Below are 13,032 nucleotides of genomic sequence, written 5' to 3' on the forward strand. Positions count from 1 at the left end.
CCGCTCTCTCCCTTTCTCTCTCTCTATTCCTCTCTCTCTCTTCCTCTCTCTCTTTCTCTCTCTCTATTCCTCTCTCTCTCTCTCTCTTCCTCTCTCTCTTCCTCTCTCTCTTCCTCTCTCTCTTCCTCTCTCTCTTCCTCTCTCTCTTCCTCTCTCTCTCTTCCTCTCTCTCACTTCCTCTCCCTCTCTTCCTCTCTCTCTCTATCCCTCTCTATCTTCCTCTCTCTCTCTTCCTCTCTCTCTCTTCGTCTCTCTCTCTTCGTCTCTCTCTTCCTCTCTCTCTCTTCCACTTTCTCTCTTCCTCTTTCACTCTTCCTCTCTCTCCCTTCCTCTCTCTCCCTTCCTCTCTCTTCCTCTCTCTCTCTTCCTCTCTCTCTTCCTCTTTCTCTCTTCCTCTCTCTCTTCCTCTCTCTTTCTTCCTCTCTCTCTCTTACTCTCTCTTCCTCTCTCTCTCTTCCTATCTCTCTCTTCTTCTTTCTCTTTCTCGCTCTCTCTTTCTTTCTCTCTCTCTTCCTCTCTCTCTCTTTCTCTCTCTATCTTCCTCTCTCTCTCTTCCTCTCTCTCTTCCTCTCTCTCTTCCTCTCTCTTTCTCTTCCTCTCTCTCTCTCTCTCTCTTCCTCTCGCTCTTCCTCTCTCTCTTCCTCTGTCTCTCTCCACCTCATCCTCTCTCCGTCTTTCTCTCTCTCTCTCTTCCCCTCTCTCTCTCTTCCTCTCTCTATCTTCCTCTCTCCCTCTCTTCCTCTCGCTCTTCCTCTCTCTTTTCCTCTGTCTATCTCTACCTCTTCGTCTCTCTGTCTTTCTCTCTCTGTTGTTTCAGTGTTTTCCTGCCTTCCCTTGGCTCCCCCGCTCTCTTGTTGCTGGAGGCTGTTACATCCCATTATACTACAGAGACCGGTAAAATATGTAGACAGAGCAGAAATACAGAAATGTCATATGGGCGTGGCAGCGGGCGGGGCGGTCATGGGGGTGGGAGGGCTGAGGAGAGGGGAACAAGTGTAGAATGAAAAAAAGACCAAATAATGAAGATGAGCGAGTGGCTGCGTCTCCTGCTCCTCTGCGTGTACCTGGCTCCAGGTCAGTGCTTAATATAGCTGAGGGGTCGTTACAGATGTAGCAGAGCTGAGAGTAACACGTGAAGGTTCCGATATATAATGGTTTTATATTGTAATATTTCCTATTTATCAGAGAGTGCAAGGAAATCCAACTACCTAATCCCCCCCTAGTGGTGGTGTATAATGTGTATGTAGTGATCTCCCCCTAGTGGTGGTGTATAATCTGTATGTAGTGATCTCCCCCTAGTGGTGGTGTATAATCTGTATGTAGTGATCTCCTCCTAGTGGTGGTGTATAATGTGTATGTAGTGATCTCCCCCTAGTGGTGGTGTATAATGTGTATGTAGTGATCTCCCCCTAGTGGTGGTGTATAATGTGTATGTAGTGATCTCCCCCTAGTGGTGGTGTATAATGTGTATGTAGTGATCTCCCCCTAGTGGTGATGTATAATCTGTATGTAGTGATCTCCTCCTAGTGGTGGTGTATAATCTGTATGTAGTGATCTCCCCCTAGTGGTGGTGTATAATCTGTATGTAGTGATCTCCCCCTAGTGGTGGTGTATAATGTGTATGTAGTGATCTCCTCCTAGTGGTGGTGTATAATGTGTATGCAGTGATCTCCCCCTAGTGGTGGTGTATAATCTGTATGTAGTGATCTCCTCCTAGTGGTGGTGTATAATCTGTATGTAGTGAGCTCCTCCTAGTGGTGGTGTATAATGTGTATGTAGTGATCTCCCCCTAGTGGTGGTGTATAATCTGTATGTAGTGATCTCCCCCTAGTGGTGGTGTATAATCTGTATGTAGTGATCTCCTCCTAGTGGTGGTGTATAATCTGTATGTAGTGAGCTCCTCCTAGTGGTGGTATATAATGTGTATGTAGTGATCTCCTCCTAGTGGTGGTGTATAATCTGTATGTAGTGATCTCTCCCTAGTGGTGGTGTATAATCTGTATGTAGTGATCTCCCCCTAGTGGTGGTGTATAATGTGTATGTAGTGATCTCCTCCTAGTGGTGGTGTATAATCTGTATGTAGTGATCTCCCCCTAGTGGTGGTGTATAATGTGTATATAGTGATCTCCTCCTAGTGGTGGTGTATAATGTGTATATAGTGATCTCCCCCTAGTGGTGGTGTATAATCTGTATGTAGTGAGCTCCCTCTAGTGGTGGTGTATAATGTGTATGTAGTGATCTCCTCCTAGTGGTGGTGTATAATGTGTATGTAGTGATCTCCCCCTAGTGGTGGTGTATAATCTGTATGTAGTGAGCTCCCTCTAGTGGTGGTGTATAATGTGTATGTAGTGATCTCCTCCTAGTGGTGGTGTATAATCTGTATGTAGTGATCTCCCCCTAGTGGTGGTGTATAATGTGTATGTAGTGATCTCCCCCTAGTGGTGGTGTATAATGTGTATGTAGTGATCTCCTCCTAGTGGTGGTGTATAATCTGTATGTAGTGAGCTCCTCCTAGTGGTGGTGTATAATCTGTATGTAGTGATCTCCCCCTAGTGGTTGTGTGTAATCTGTATGTAGTGATCTCCCCCTAGTGGTGGTGTATAATGTGTATGTAGTGATCTCCCCCTAGTGGTGGTGTATAATCTGTATGTAGTGATCTCCCCCTAGTGGTGGTGTATATTCTGTATGTAGTGATCTCCCCTTAGTGGTGGTGTATAATCTGTATGTAGCGATCTCCTCCTAGTGGTGGTGTATAATGTGTATGTAGTGATCTCCCCCTAGTGGTGGTGTATAATGGGTATGTAGTGATCTCCCCCTAGTGGTGGTGTATAATCTGTATGTAGTGATCTCCCCCTAGTGGTGGTGTATAATCTGTATGTAGTGACCTCCTCCTAGTGGTGGTGTATAATGTGTATGTAGTTATCTCCCCCTAGTGGTGATGTATAATCTGTATGTAGTGAGCTCCTCCTAGTGGTGGTGTATAATCTGTATGTAGTGATCTCCCCCTAGTGGTGGTGTATAATCTGTATGTAGGGATCTCCCCCTAGTGGTGATGTATAATCTGTATGTAGTGATCTCCTCCTAGTGGTGGTGTATAATCTGTATGTAGTGAGCTCCCCCTAGTGGTGGTGTATAATCTGTATGTAGTGATTTCCTCCTAGTGGTGATGTATAATGTGTATGTAGTGATCTCCCCCTAGTGGTGGTGTATAATCTGTATGTAGTGATCTCCCCCTAGTGGTGGTGTATAATCTGTATGTAGTGATCTCCCCCTAGTGGTGGTGTATAATCTGTATGTAGTGATCTACCCCTAGTGGTGGTGTATAATCTGTATATAGTAATCTCCCCCTAGTGGTGGTGTATAATCTGTATGTAGTGATCTCCCCCTAGTGGTGGTGTATAATCTGTATGTAGTGATCTCCCCCTAGTGGTGGTGTATAATCTGTATGTAGTGATCTCCCCCTAGTGGTGGTGTATAATCTGTATGTAGTGAGCTCCCCCTAGTGGTGGTGTATAATCTGTATGTAGTGATCTCCCCCTAGTGGTGGTGTATAATGTGTATGTAGTGATCTCCCCCTAGTGGTGGTGTATAATCTGTATGTAGTGATCTCCCCCTAGTGGTGGTGTATAATCTGTATGTAGTGATCTCCCCCTAGTGGTGGTGTATAATCTGTATGTAGTGATCTCCTCCTAGTGGTGGTGTATAATCTGTATGTAATGATCTCCCCCTAGTGGTGGTGTATAATGTGTATGTAGTGAGCTCCCCCTAGTGGTGGTGTAAAATCTGTATGTAGTGATCTTCTCCTAGTGTTGATGCATAATCTGTATGTAGTGATCTCCTCCTAGTGGTGGTGTATAATCTGTATGCAGTGATCTCCTCCTAGTGGTGGTGTATAATCTGTATGTAATGATCTCCCCCTAGTGGTGGTGTATAATGTGTATGTAGTGAGCTCCCCCTAGTGGTGGTGTAAAATCTGTATGTAGTGATCTTCTCCTAGTGTTGATGCATAATCTGTATGTAGTGATCTCCTCCTAGTGGTGGTGTATAATCTGTATGCAGTGATCTCCTCCTAGTGGTGGTGTATAATGTGTATGTAGTGATCTCCCCCTAGTGGTGGTGTATAATCTGTATGTAGTGATCTCCCCCTAGTGGTGGTGTATAATCTGTATGTAGTGAGCTCCCCCTAGTGGTGGTGTATAATGTGTATGTAGTGATCTCCTCCTAGTGGTGGTGTATAATCTGTATGTAGTGATCTCCCCCTAGTGGTGGTGTATAATCTGTATGTAGTGATCTCCTCCTTGTGGTGGTGTATAATCTGTATGTAGTGATCTCCCCCTAGTGGTGGTGTATAATCTGTATGTAGTGATCTCCTCCTAGTGGTGGTGTATAATGTGTATGTAGTGATCTCCTCCTAGTGGTGGTGTATAATCTGTATGTAGTGATCTCCCCCTAGTGGTGGTGTATAATGTGTATGTAGTTAGCTCCCCCTAGTGGTGGTGTATAATCTGTATGTAGTGATCTCCCCCTAGTGGTGGTGTATAATGTGTATGTAGTTAGCTCCCCCTAGTGGTGGTGTATAATCTGTATGTAGTGATCTCCCCCTAGTGGTGGTGTATAATCTGTATGTAGTGATCTCCCCCTAGTGGTGGTGTATAATCTGTATGTAGTGATCTCTCCCTAGTGGTGGTGTATAATCTGTATGTAGTGAGCTCCCCCTAGTGGTGGTGTATAATGTGTATGTAGTGATCTCCTCCTAGTGGTGGTGTATAATCTGTATGTAGTGATCTCCCCCTAGTGGTGGTGTATAATCTGTATGTAGTGAGCTCCCCCTAGTGGTGGTGTATAATGTGTATGTAGTGATCTCCTCCTTGTGGTGGTGTATAATCTGTATGTAGTGATCTCCCCCTAGTGGTGGTGTATAATCTGTATGTAGTGATCTCCCCCTAGTGGTGGTGTATAATGTGTATGTAGTGATCTCCTCCTAGTGGTGGTGTATAATCTGTATGTAGTGATCTCCCCCTAGTGGTGGTGTATAATCTGTATGTAGTGATCTCCCCCTAGTGGTGGTGTATAATGTGTATGTAGTGATCTCCTCCTAGTGGTGGTGTATAATCTGTATGTAGTGATCTCCCCCTAGTGGTGGTGTATAATGTGTATGTAGTTAGCTCCCCCTAGTGGTGGTGTATAATCTGTATGTAGTGATTTCCCCCTAGTGGTGGTGTATAATGTGTATGTAGTTAGCTCCCCCTAGTGGTGGTGTATAATCTGTATGTAGTGATCTCCCCCTAGTGGTGGTGTATAATCTGTATGTAGTGATCACCCCCTAGTGGTGGTGTATAATCTGTATGTAGTGATCTCCCCCTAGTGGTGGTGTATAATCTGTATGTAGTGAGCTCCCCCTAGTGGTGGTGTATAATGTGTATGTAGTGATCTCCTCCTAGTGGTGGTGTATAATCTGTATGTAGTGATCTCCCCCCTAGTGGTGGTGTATAATGTGTATGTAGTGATCTCCCCCTAGTGGTGGTGTATAATGTGTATGTAGTGATCTCCCCCTAGTGGTGATGTATAATCTGTATGTAGTGATCCCCTCCTAGTGGTGGTGTATAATGTGTATGTAGTGATCTCCTCCTAGTGGTGGTGTATAATCTGTATGCAGTGATCTCCTCCTAGTGGTGGTGTAAAATCTGTATGTAGTGATCTCCTTCTAGTGGTGGTGTATAATCTGTATGTAGTGATCTCCCCCTAGTGGTGGTGTATAATCTGTATGTAGTGATCTCCTCCTAGTGGTGGTGTATAATCTGCATGTAGTGAGCTCCTCCTAGTGGTGGTGTATAATCTGTATGTAGTGATCTCCTCCTAGTGGTGGTGTATAATCTGTATGTAGTGATCTACCCCTAGTGGTGGTGTGTAATGTGTATGTAGTGAGCTCCCCCTAGTGGTGGTGTATAATGTGTATGTAGTGATCTACCCCTAGTGGTGGTGTATAATCTGTATGTAGTGATCTCCCCCTAGTGGTGGTGTATAATCTGTATGTAGTGATCTCCCCCTAGTGGTGGTGTATAATCTGTATGTAGTGAGCTCCCCCTAGTGGTAGTGTATAATCTGTATGTAGTGAGCTCCCCCTAGTGGTGGTGTATAATCTGTATGTAGTGATCTTCCCCTAGTGGTGGTGTATAATCTGTATGTAGTGATCTCCCCCTAGTGGTGGTGTGTAATATGTATGTAGTGATCTCCTAGTGGTGGTGTATAATCTGTATGTAGTGAGCTCCCCCTAGTGGTGGTGTATAATGTGTATGTAGTAATCTCCCCCTAGTGGTGGTGTATAATCTGTATGTAGTGATCTCCTCCTAGTGGTGATGTATAATCTGTATGTAGTGATCTCCTCCTAGTGGTGGTGTATAATCTGTATGTAGTGATCTCTCCCTAGTGGTGATGTATAATTTGTATGTAGTGATCTCTCCCTAGTGGTGATGTATAATCTGTATGTAGTGAGCTCCCCCTAGTGGTGGTGTATAATCTGTATGTAGTGAGCTCCCCCTAGTGGTGGTGTATAATGTGTATGTAGTGATCTCCTCCTAGTGGTGGTGTATAATCTGTATGTAGTGATCTCCTCCTAGTGGTGGTGTATAATGTGTATGTAGTGATCTCCTCCTAGTGGTGGTGTATAATGTGTATGTAGTGATCTCCTCCTAGTGATGGTGTATAATCTGTATGTAGTGATCTCTCCCTAGTGGTGATGTATAATCTGTATGTAGTGAGCTCCCCCTAGTGGTGGTGTATAATCTGTATGTAGTGAGCTCCCCCTAGTGGTGGTGTATAATGTGTATGTAGTGATCTCCTCCTAGTGGTGGTGTATAATCTGTATGTAGCGATCTCCTCCTGGTGGTGGTGTATAATATGTATGTAGTGATCTCCCCCTAGTGGTGGTGTATAATATGTATGTAGTGATCTCCTCCTAGTGGTGGTGTATAATGTGTATGTAGTGATCTCCTCCTAGTGGTGGTGTATAATGTGTATGTAGTGATCTCCCCCTAGTGGTGGTGTATAATCTGTATGTAGTGATCTCCTCCTAGTGGTGGTGTATAATCTGTATGTAGTGAGCTCCCCCTAGTGGTGGTGTATAATCTGTATGTAGTGATCTCCCCCTAGTGGTGGTGTATAATGTGTATGTAGTGATCTCCCCCTAGTGGTGGTGTATAATCTGTATGTAGTGATCACATCCTAGTGGTGGTGTATAATGTGTATGTAGTGATCTCCCCCTAGTGGTGGTGTATAATCTGTATATAGTGATCTCCTCCTAGTGGTGGTGTATAATGTGTATGTAGTGATCTCCCCCTAGTGGTGGTGTATAATGTGTATGTAGTTAGCTCCCCCTAGTGGTGGTGTATAATCTGTATGTAGTGATCTCCTCCTAGTGGTGGTGTATAATCTGTATGTAGTGATCTCCCCCTAGTGGCGGTGTATAATCTGTTTGTAGTGATCTCAGCCTAGTGGTGGTGTATAATCTGTATGTAGTGATCTCCTCCTAGTGGTGGTGTATAATCTGTATGTTGTGATCTCCCCCTAGTGGTGGTGTATAATCTGTATGTAGTGATCTCCCCCTAGTGGTGGTGTATAATCTGTATGTAGTGAGCTCCCCCTAGTGGTAGTGTATAATCTGTATGTAGTGAGCTCCCCCTAGTGGTGGTGTATAATCTGTATGTAGTGATCTTCCCCTAGTGGTGGTGTATAATCTGTATGTAGTGATCTCCCCCTAGTGGTGGTGTGTAATATGTATGTAGTGATCTCCTCCTAGTGGTGGTGTATAATCTGTATGTAGTGAGCTCCCCCTAGTGGTGGTGGATAATGTGTATGTAGTAATCTCCCCCTAGTGGTGGTGTATAATCTGTATGTAGTGATCTCCTCCTAGTGGTGGTGTATAATCTGTATGTAGTGATCTCCCCCTAGTGGTGGTGTATAATGTGTATGTAGTGATCTCCCCCTAGTGGTGATGTATAATCTGTATGTAGTGATCTCCTCCTAGTGGTGGTGTATAATCTGTATGTAGTGATCTCCCCCTAGTGGTGATGTATAATCTGTATGTAGTGAGCTCCCCCTAGTGGTGGTGTATAATCTGTATGTAGTGAGCTCCCCCTAGTGGTGGTGTATAATGTGTATGTAGTGATCTCCTCCTAGTGGTGGTGTATAATCTGTATGTAGTGATCTCCTCCTAGTGGTGGTGTATAATGTGTATGTAGTGATCTCCTCCTAGTGGTGGTGTATAATGTGTATGTAGTGATCTCCTCCTAGTGATGGTGTATAATCTGTATGTAGTGATCTCTCCCTAGTGGTGATGTATAATCTGTATGTAGTGAGCTCCCCCTAGTGGTGGTGTATAATCTGTATGTAGTGAGCTCCCCCTAGTGGTGGTGTATAATGTGTATGTAGTGATCTCCTCCTAGTGGTGGTGTATAATCTGTATGTAGTGATCTCCTCCTGGTGGTGGTGTATAATATGTATGTAGTGATCTCCCCCTAGTAGTGGTGTATAATATGTATGTAGTGATCTCCTCCTAGTGGTGGTGTATAATGTGTATGTAGTGATCTCCTCCTAGTGGTGGTGTATAATGTGTATGTAGTGATCTCCCCGTAGTGGTGGTGTATAATCTGTATGTAGTGAGCTCCCCCTAGTGGTGGTGTATAATCTGTATGTAGTGATCTCCCCCTAGTGGTGGTGTATAATGTGTATGTAGTGATCTCCCCCTAGTGGTGGTGTAAAATCTGTATGTAGTGATCACATCCTAGTGGTGGTGTATAATGTGTATGTAGTGATCTCCCCCTAGTGGTGGTGTATAATCTGTATATAGTGATCTCCTCCTAGTGGTGGTGTATAATGTGTATGTAGTGATCTCCCCCTAGTGGTGGTGTATAATGTGTATGTAGTTAGCTCCCCCTAGTGGTGGTGTATAATCTGTATGTAGTGATCTCCTCCTAGTGGTGGTGTATAATCTGTATGTAGTGATCTCCCCCTAGTGGCAGTGTATAATCTGTTTGTAGTGATCTCAGCCTAGTGGTGGTGTATAATCTGTATGTAGTGATCTCCTCCTAGTGGTGGTGTATAATCTGTATGTAGTGATCTCCTCCTAGTGGTGGTGTATAATCTGTATGTAGTGATCTCCCCCTAGTGGTGGTGTATAATGTGTATGTAGTGGTCTCCCCCTAGTGGTGGTGTATAATGTGTATGTAGTGATCGCCCCCTAGTGGTGGTGTATAATCTGTATGTAGTGATCTCCTCCTAGTGGTGGTGTATAATCTGTATGTAGTGATCTCCCCCTAGTGGTGGTGTATAATCTGTATGTAGTGATCTCCCCCTAGTGGTGGTGTATAATGTGTATGTAGTGATCTCCTCCTAGTGGTGGTGTATAATCTGTATGTAATGATCTCCCCCTAGTGGTGGTGTATAATCTGTATGTAATGATCTCCCCCTAGTGGTGGTGTATAATGTGTATGTAGTGATCTCCCCCTAGTGGTGGTGTATAATCTGTATGTAGTGATCTCCTCCTAGTGGTGATGTATAATCTGTATGTAGTGATCTCCCCCTAGTGGTGGTGTATAATGTGTATGTAGTGATCTCCTCCTAGTGGTGGTGTATAATCTGTATGTAGTGATTTCCCCCTAGTGGTGGTGTATAATGTGTATGTAGTGATCTCCTCCTAGTGGTGGTGTATAATCTGTATGTAATGATCTCCCCCTAGTGGTGGTGTATAATCTGTATGTAATGATCTCCCCCTAGTGGTGATGTATAATCTGTATGTAGTGATCTCCCCCTAGTGGTGGTGTATAATCTGTATGTAGTGATCTCCTCCTAGTGGTGATGTATAATCTGTATGTAGTGATCTCCTCCTAGTGGTGGTGTATAATGTGTATGTAGTGATCTCCCCCTAGTGGTGGTGTATAATCTGTATGTAGTGAGCTCCCCCTAGTGGTGGTGTATAATCTGTATGTAGTGATCTCCTCCTAGTGGTGTTGTATAATCTGTATGTAGTGAGCTCCCCCTAGTGGTGGTGTATAATGTGCATGTAGTGATCTCCCCCTAGTGGTGGTGTATAATGTGTATGTAGTGATCTCCCCCTAGTGGTGGTGTATAATCTGTATGTAGTGAGCTCCCCCTAGTGGTGGTGTATAATGTGTATGTAGTGATCTCCCCCTAGTGGTGGTGTATAATCTGTATGTAGTGATCTCCTCCTAGTGGTGGTGTATAATGTGTATGTAGTGATCTCCCCCTAGTGGTGGTGTATAATCTGTATGTTGTGATCTCCTCCTAGTGGTGGTGTATAATGTGTATGTAGTGATCTCCCCCTAGTGGTGGTGTATAATCTGTATGTAGTGATCTCCCCCTAGTGGTGGTGTATAATCTGTATGTAGTGATCTCCCCCTAGTGGTGGTGTATAATCTGTATGTAGTGAGCTCCCCCTAGTGGTGGTGTATAATCTGTATGTAGTGATCTCCCCCTAGTGGTGGTGTATAATCTGTATGTAGTGATCTCCCCCTAGTGGTGGTGTATAATCTGTATGTAGTGATCTCCCCCTAGTGGTGGTGTATAATGTGTATGTAGTGACCTCCCCCTAGTGGTGGTGTATAATCTGTATGTAGTGATCTCCCCCTAGTGGTGGTGTATAATCTGTATGTAGTGATCTCCCCCTAGTGGCGGTGTATAATCTGTATGTAGTGATCTCCCCCTAGTGGTGGTGTATAATGTGTATGTAGTGATCTCCCCCTAGTGGTGGTGTATAATGTGTATGTAGTGATCTCCTCCTAGTGGTGGTGTATAATCTGTATGTAGTGATCTCCCCCTAGTGGTGGTGTATAATGTGTATGTAGTGATCTCCCCCTAGTGGTGGTGTATAATGTGTATGTAGTGATCTCCCCCTAGTGGTGGTGTATAATGTGTATGTAGTGATCTCCTCCTAGTGGTGGTGTATAATGTGTATGTAGTGATCTCCCCCTAGTGGTGGTGTATAATGTGTATGTAGTGATCTCCTCCTAGTGGTGGTGTATAATGTGTATGTAGTGATCTCTCCCTAGTGGTGGTGTATAATGTGTATGTAGTGATCTCCCCCTAGTGGTGGTGTATAATCTGTATGTAGTGATCTCCCCCTAGTGGTGGTGTATAATGTGTATGTAGTGAGCTCCTCCTAGTGGTGGTGTATAATCTGTATGTAGTGAGCTCCTCCTAGTGCTGGTGTATAATCTGTATGTAGTGATCTCCTCCTAGTGGTGGTGTATAATCTGTATGTAATGATCTCCCCCTAGTGATGGTGTATAATGTGTATGTAGTGATCTCCTCCTAGTGCTGGTGTATAATCTGTATGTAGTGATCTCCCCCTAGTGGTGGTGTATAATGTGTATGTAGTGATCTCCCCCTAGTGGTGGTGTATAATCTGTATGTAGTGATCTCCTCCTAGTGGTGGTGTATAATGTGTATGTAGTGATCTCCTCCTAGTGGTGGTGTATAATCTGTATGTAGTGATCTCCTCCTAGTGGTGGTGTATAATGTGTATGTAGTGATCTCCACCTAGTGGTGGTGTATAATGTGTATGTAGTGATCTCCCCCTAGTGGTGGTGTATAATGTGTATGTAGTGATCTCCCCCTAGTGGTGGTGTATAATGTGTATGTAGTGATCTCCTCCTAGTGGTGGTGTATAATGTGTATGTAGTGAGCTCCTCCTAGTGGTGGTGTATAATGTGTATGTAGTGATCTCCCCCTAGTGGTGGTGTATAATCTGTATGTAGTGATCTCCTCCTAGTGGTGGTGTATAATGTGTATGTAGTGATCTCCTCCTAGTGGTGGTGTATAATCTGTATGTAGTGATCTCCTCCTAGTGGTGGTGTATAATCTGTATGTAGTGACCTCCCTCTAGTGGTGGTGTATAATGTGTATGTAGTGATCTCCTCCTAGTGGTGGTGTATAATGTGTATGTAGTGATCTCCTCCTAGTGGTGGTGTATAATGTGTATGTAGTGATCTCCTCCTAGTGGTGGTGTATAATGTGTATATAGTGATCTCCCCCTAGTGGTGGTGTATAATGTGTATGTAGTGATCTCCTCCTAGTGGTGGTGTATAATCTGTATGTAGTGATCTCCTCCTAGTGGTGGTGTATAATCTGTATGTAGTGATCTCCTCCTAGTGGTGGTGTATAATCTGTATGTAGTGATCTCCCCCTAGTGCTGGTGTATAATGTGTATGTAGTGATCTCCTCCTAGTGGTGTTGTATAATCTGTATGTAGTGATCTCCTCCTAGTGGTGGTGTATAATCTGTATGTAGTGATCTCCCCCTAGTGGTAGTGTATAATCTGTATGTAGTGAGCTCCCCCTAGTGGTAGTGTATAATCTGTATGTAGTGAGCTCCCCCTAGTGGTGGTGTATAATCTGCATGTAGTGATCTTTTATACATTATACTAGTGGAATAGATTTTAGGACAGTTGGGGTGGAAATCTATAAATATTACATAAATCTCTCCAGAATGTGAACGGTTAAATGCAAACTGGGCTAAAACATACAAATTTAGATAAATGAGATGTATGTGATGCTTCATCTCAATCAGTTGACGATCAGATCAGGGCGGCAGAGGCTCCGGGGAGGTGACAGACCCTTCTCCTCCCTCCGCTCCCTCTGCCGTCTGCAGCAGTGAGGACCCTGTATATAGGGCGCAGGGGGCTTCCTATATTTCGGTTATTTGGGGATGTTACCGTTTTGCTCTCATCCTTCTCCCGCAGGTCGGTCACTGACATGTATCTGGTGCAGCGGATCCCCCTATAACTGCCAGGAGTCCACCCAGCTCTGCACCCTCAACCAGACCAGCTGCATGTCCCAGGCCTTCACCATTGTGGGTAAGGAGCCCCCGTCCATCTGTTCTGGGGGGGGGGGGGATGACCCGTGATTTGGGGGCGGGGATCCCGGGGTCACTGCACTGTGGATCCTTTTCCAGGAAGAAGCAGTGAAAAAAAATGTAGTGAAAAAATGTTTAATAGATAAATAGTAGCAAAAAATCTGA

The 13,032-nt window shown here is 44.3% G+C and overlaps 1 protein-coding gene across 1 annotated transcript in view; it reads left to right on the plus strand.

The window, feature by feature from the left end:
* The first annotated feature begins 1,009 nt into the window (after positions 1 to 1,009).
* The window catches only part of LOC140066238 (urokinase plasminogen activator surface receptor-like), a 32,479-nt gene continuing 20,456 nt past the window's right edge, over positions 1,010 to 13,032 (plus strand). Inside the window, exons 1-2 of the mRNA XM_072113801.1 lie at positions 1,010 to 1,074; positions 12,755 to 12,868. Coding sequence (XP_071969902.1) covers positions 1,020 to 1,074; positions 12,755 to 12,868 — 169 coding nt within the window. The 5' untranslated portion in view covers positions 1,010 to 1,019. The remainder of the gene's footprint in view (positions 1,075 to 12,754; positions 12,869 to 13,032) is intronic.

This window comes from Engystomops pustulosus, chromosome 6 (assembly GCF_040894005.1).
Source record: "Engystomops pustulosus chromosome 6, aEngPut4.maternal, whole genome shotgun sequence".
NCBI lineage: Eukaryota > Metazoa > Chordata > Amphibia > Anura > Leptodactylidae > Engystomops > Engystomops pustulosus.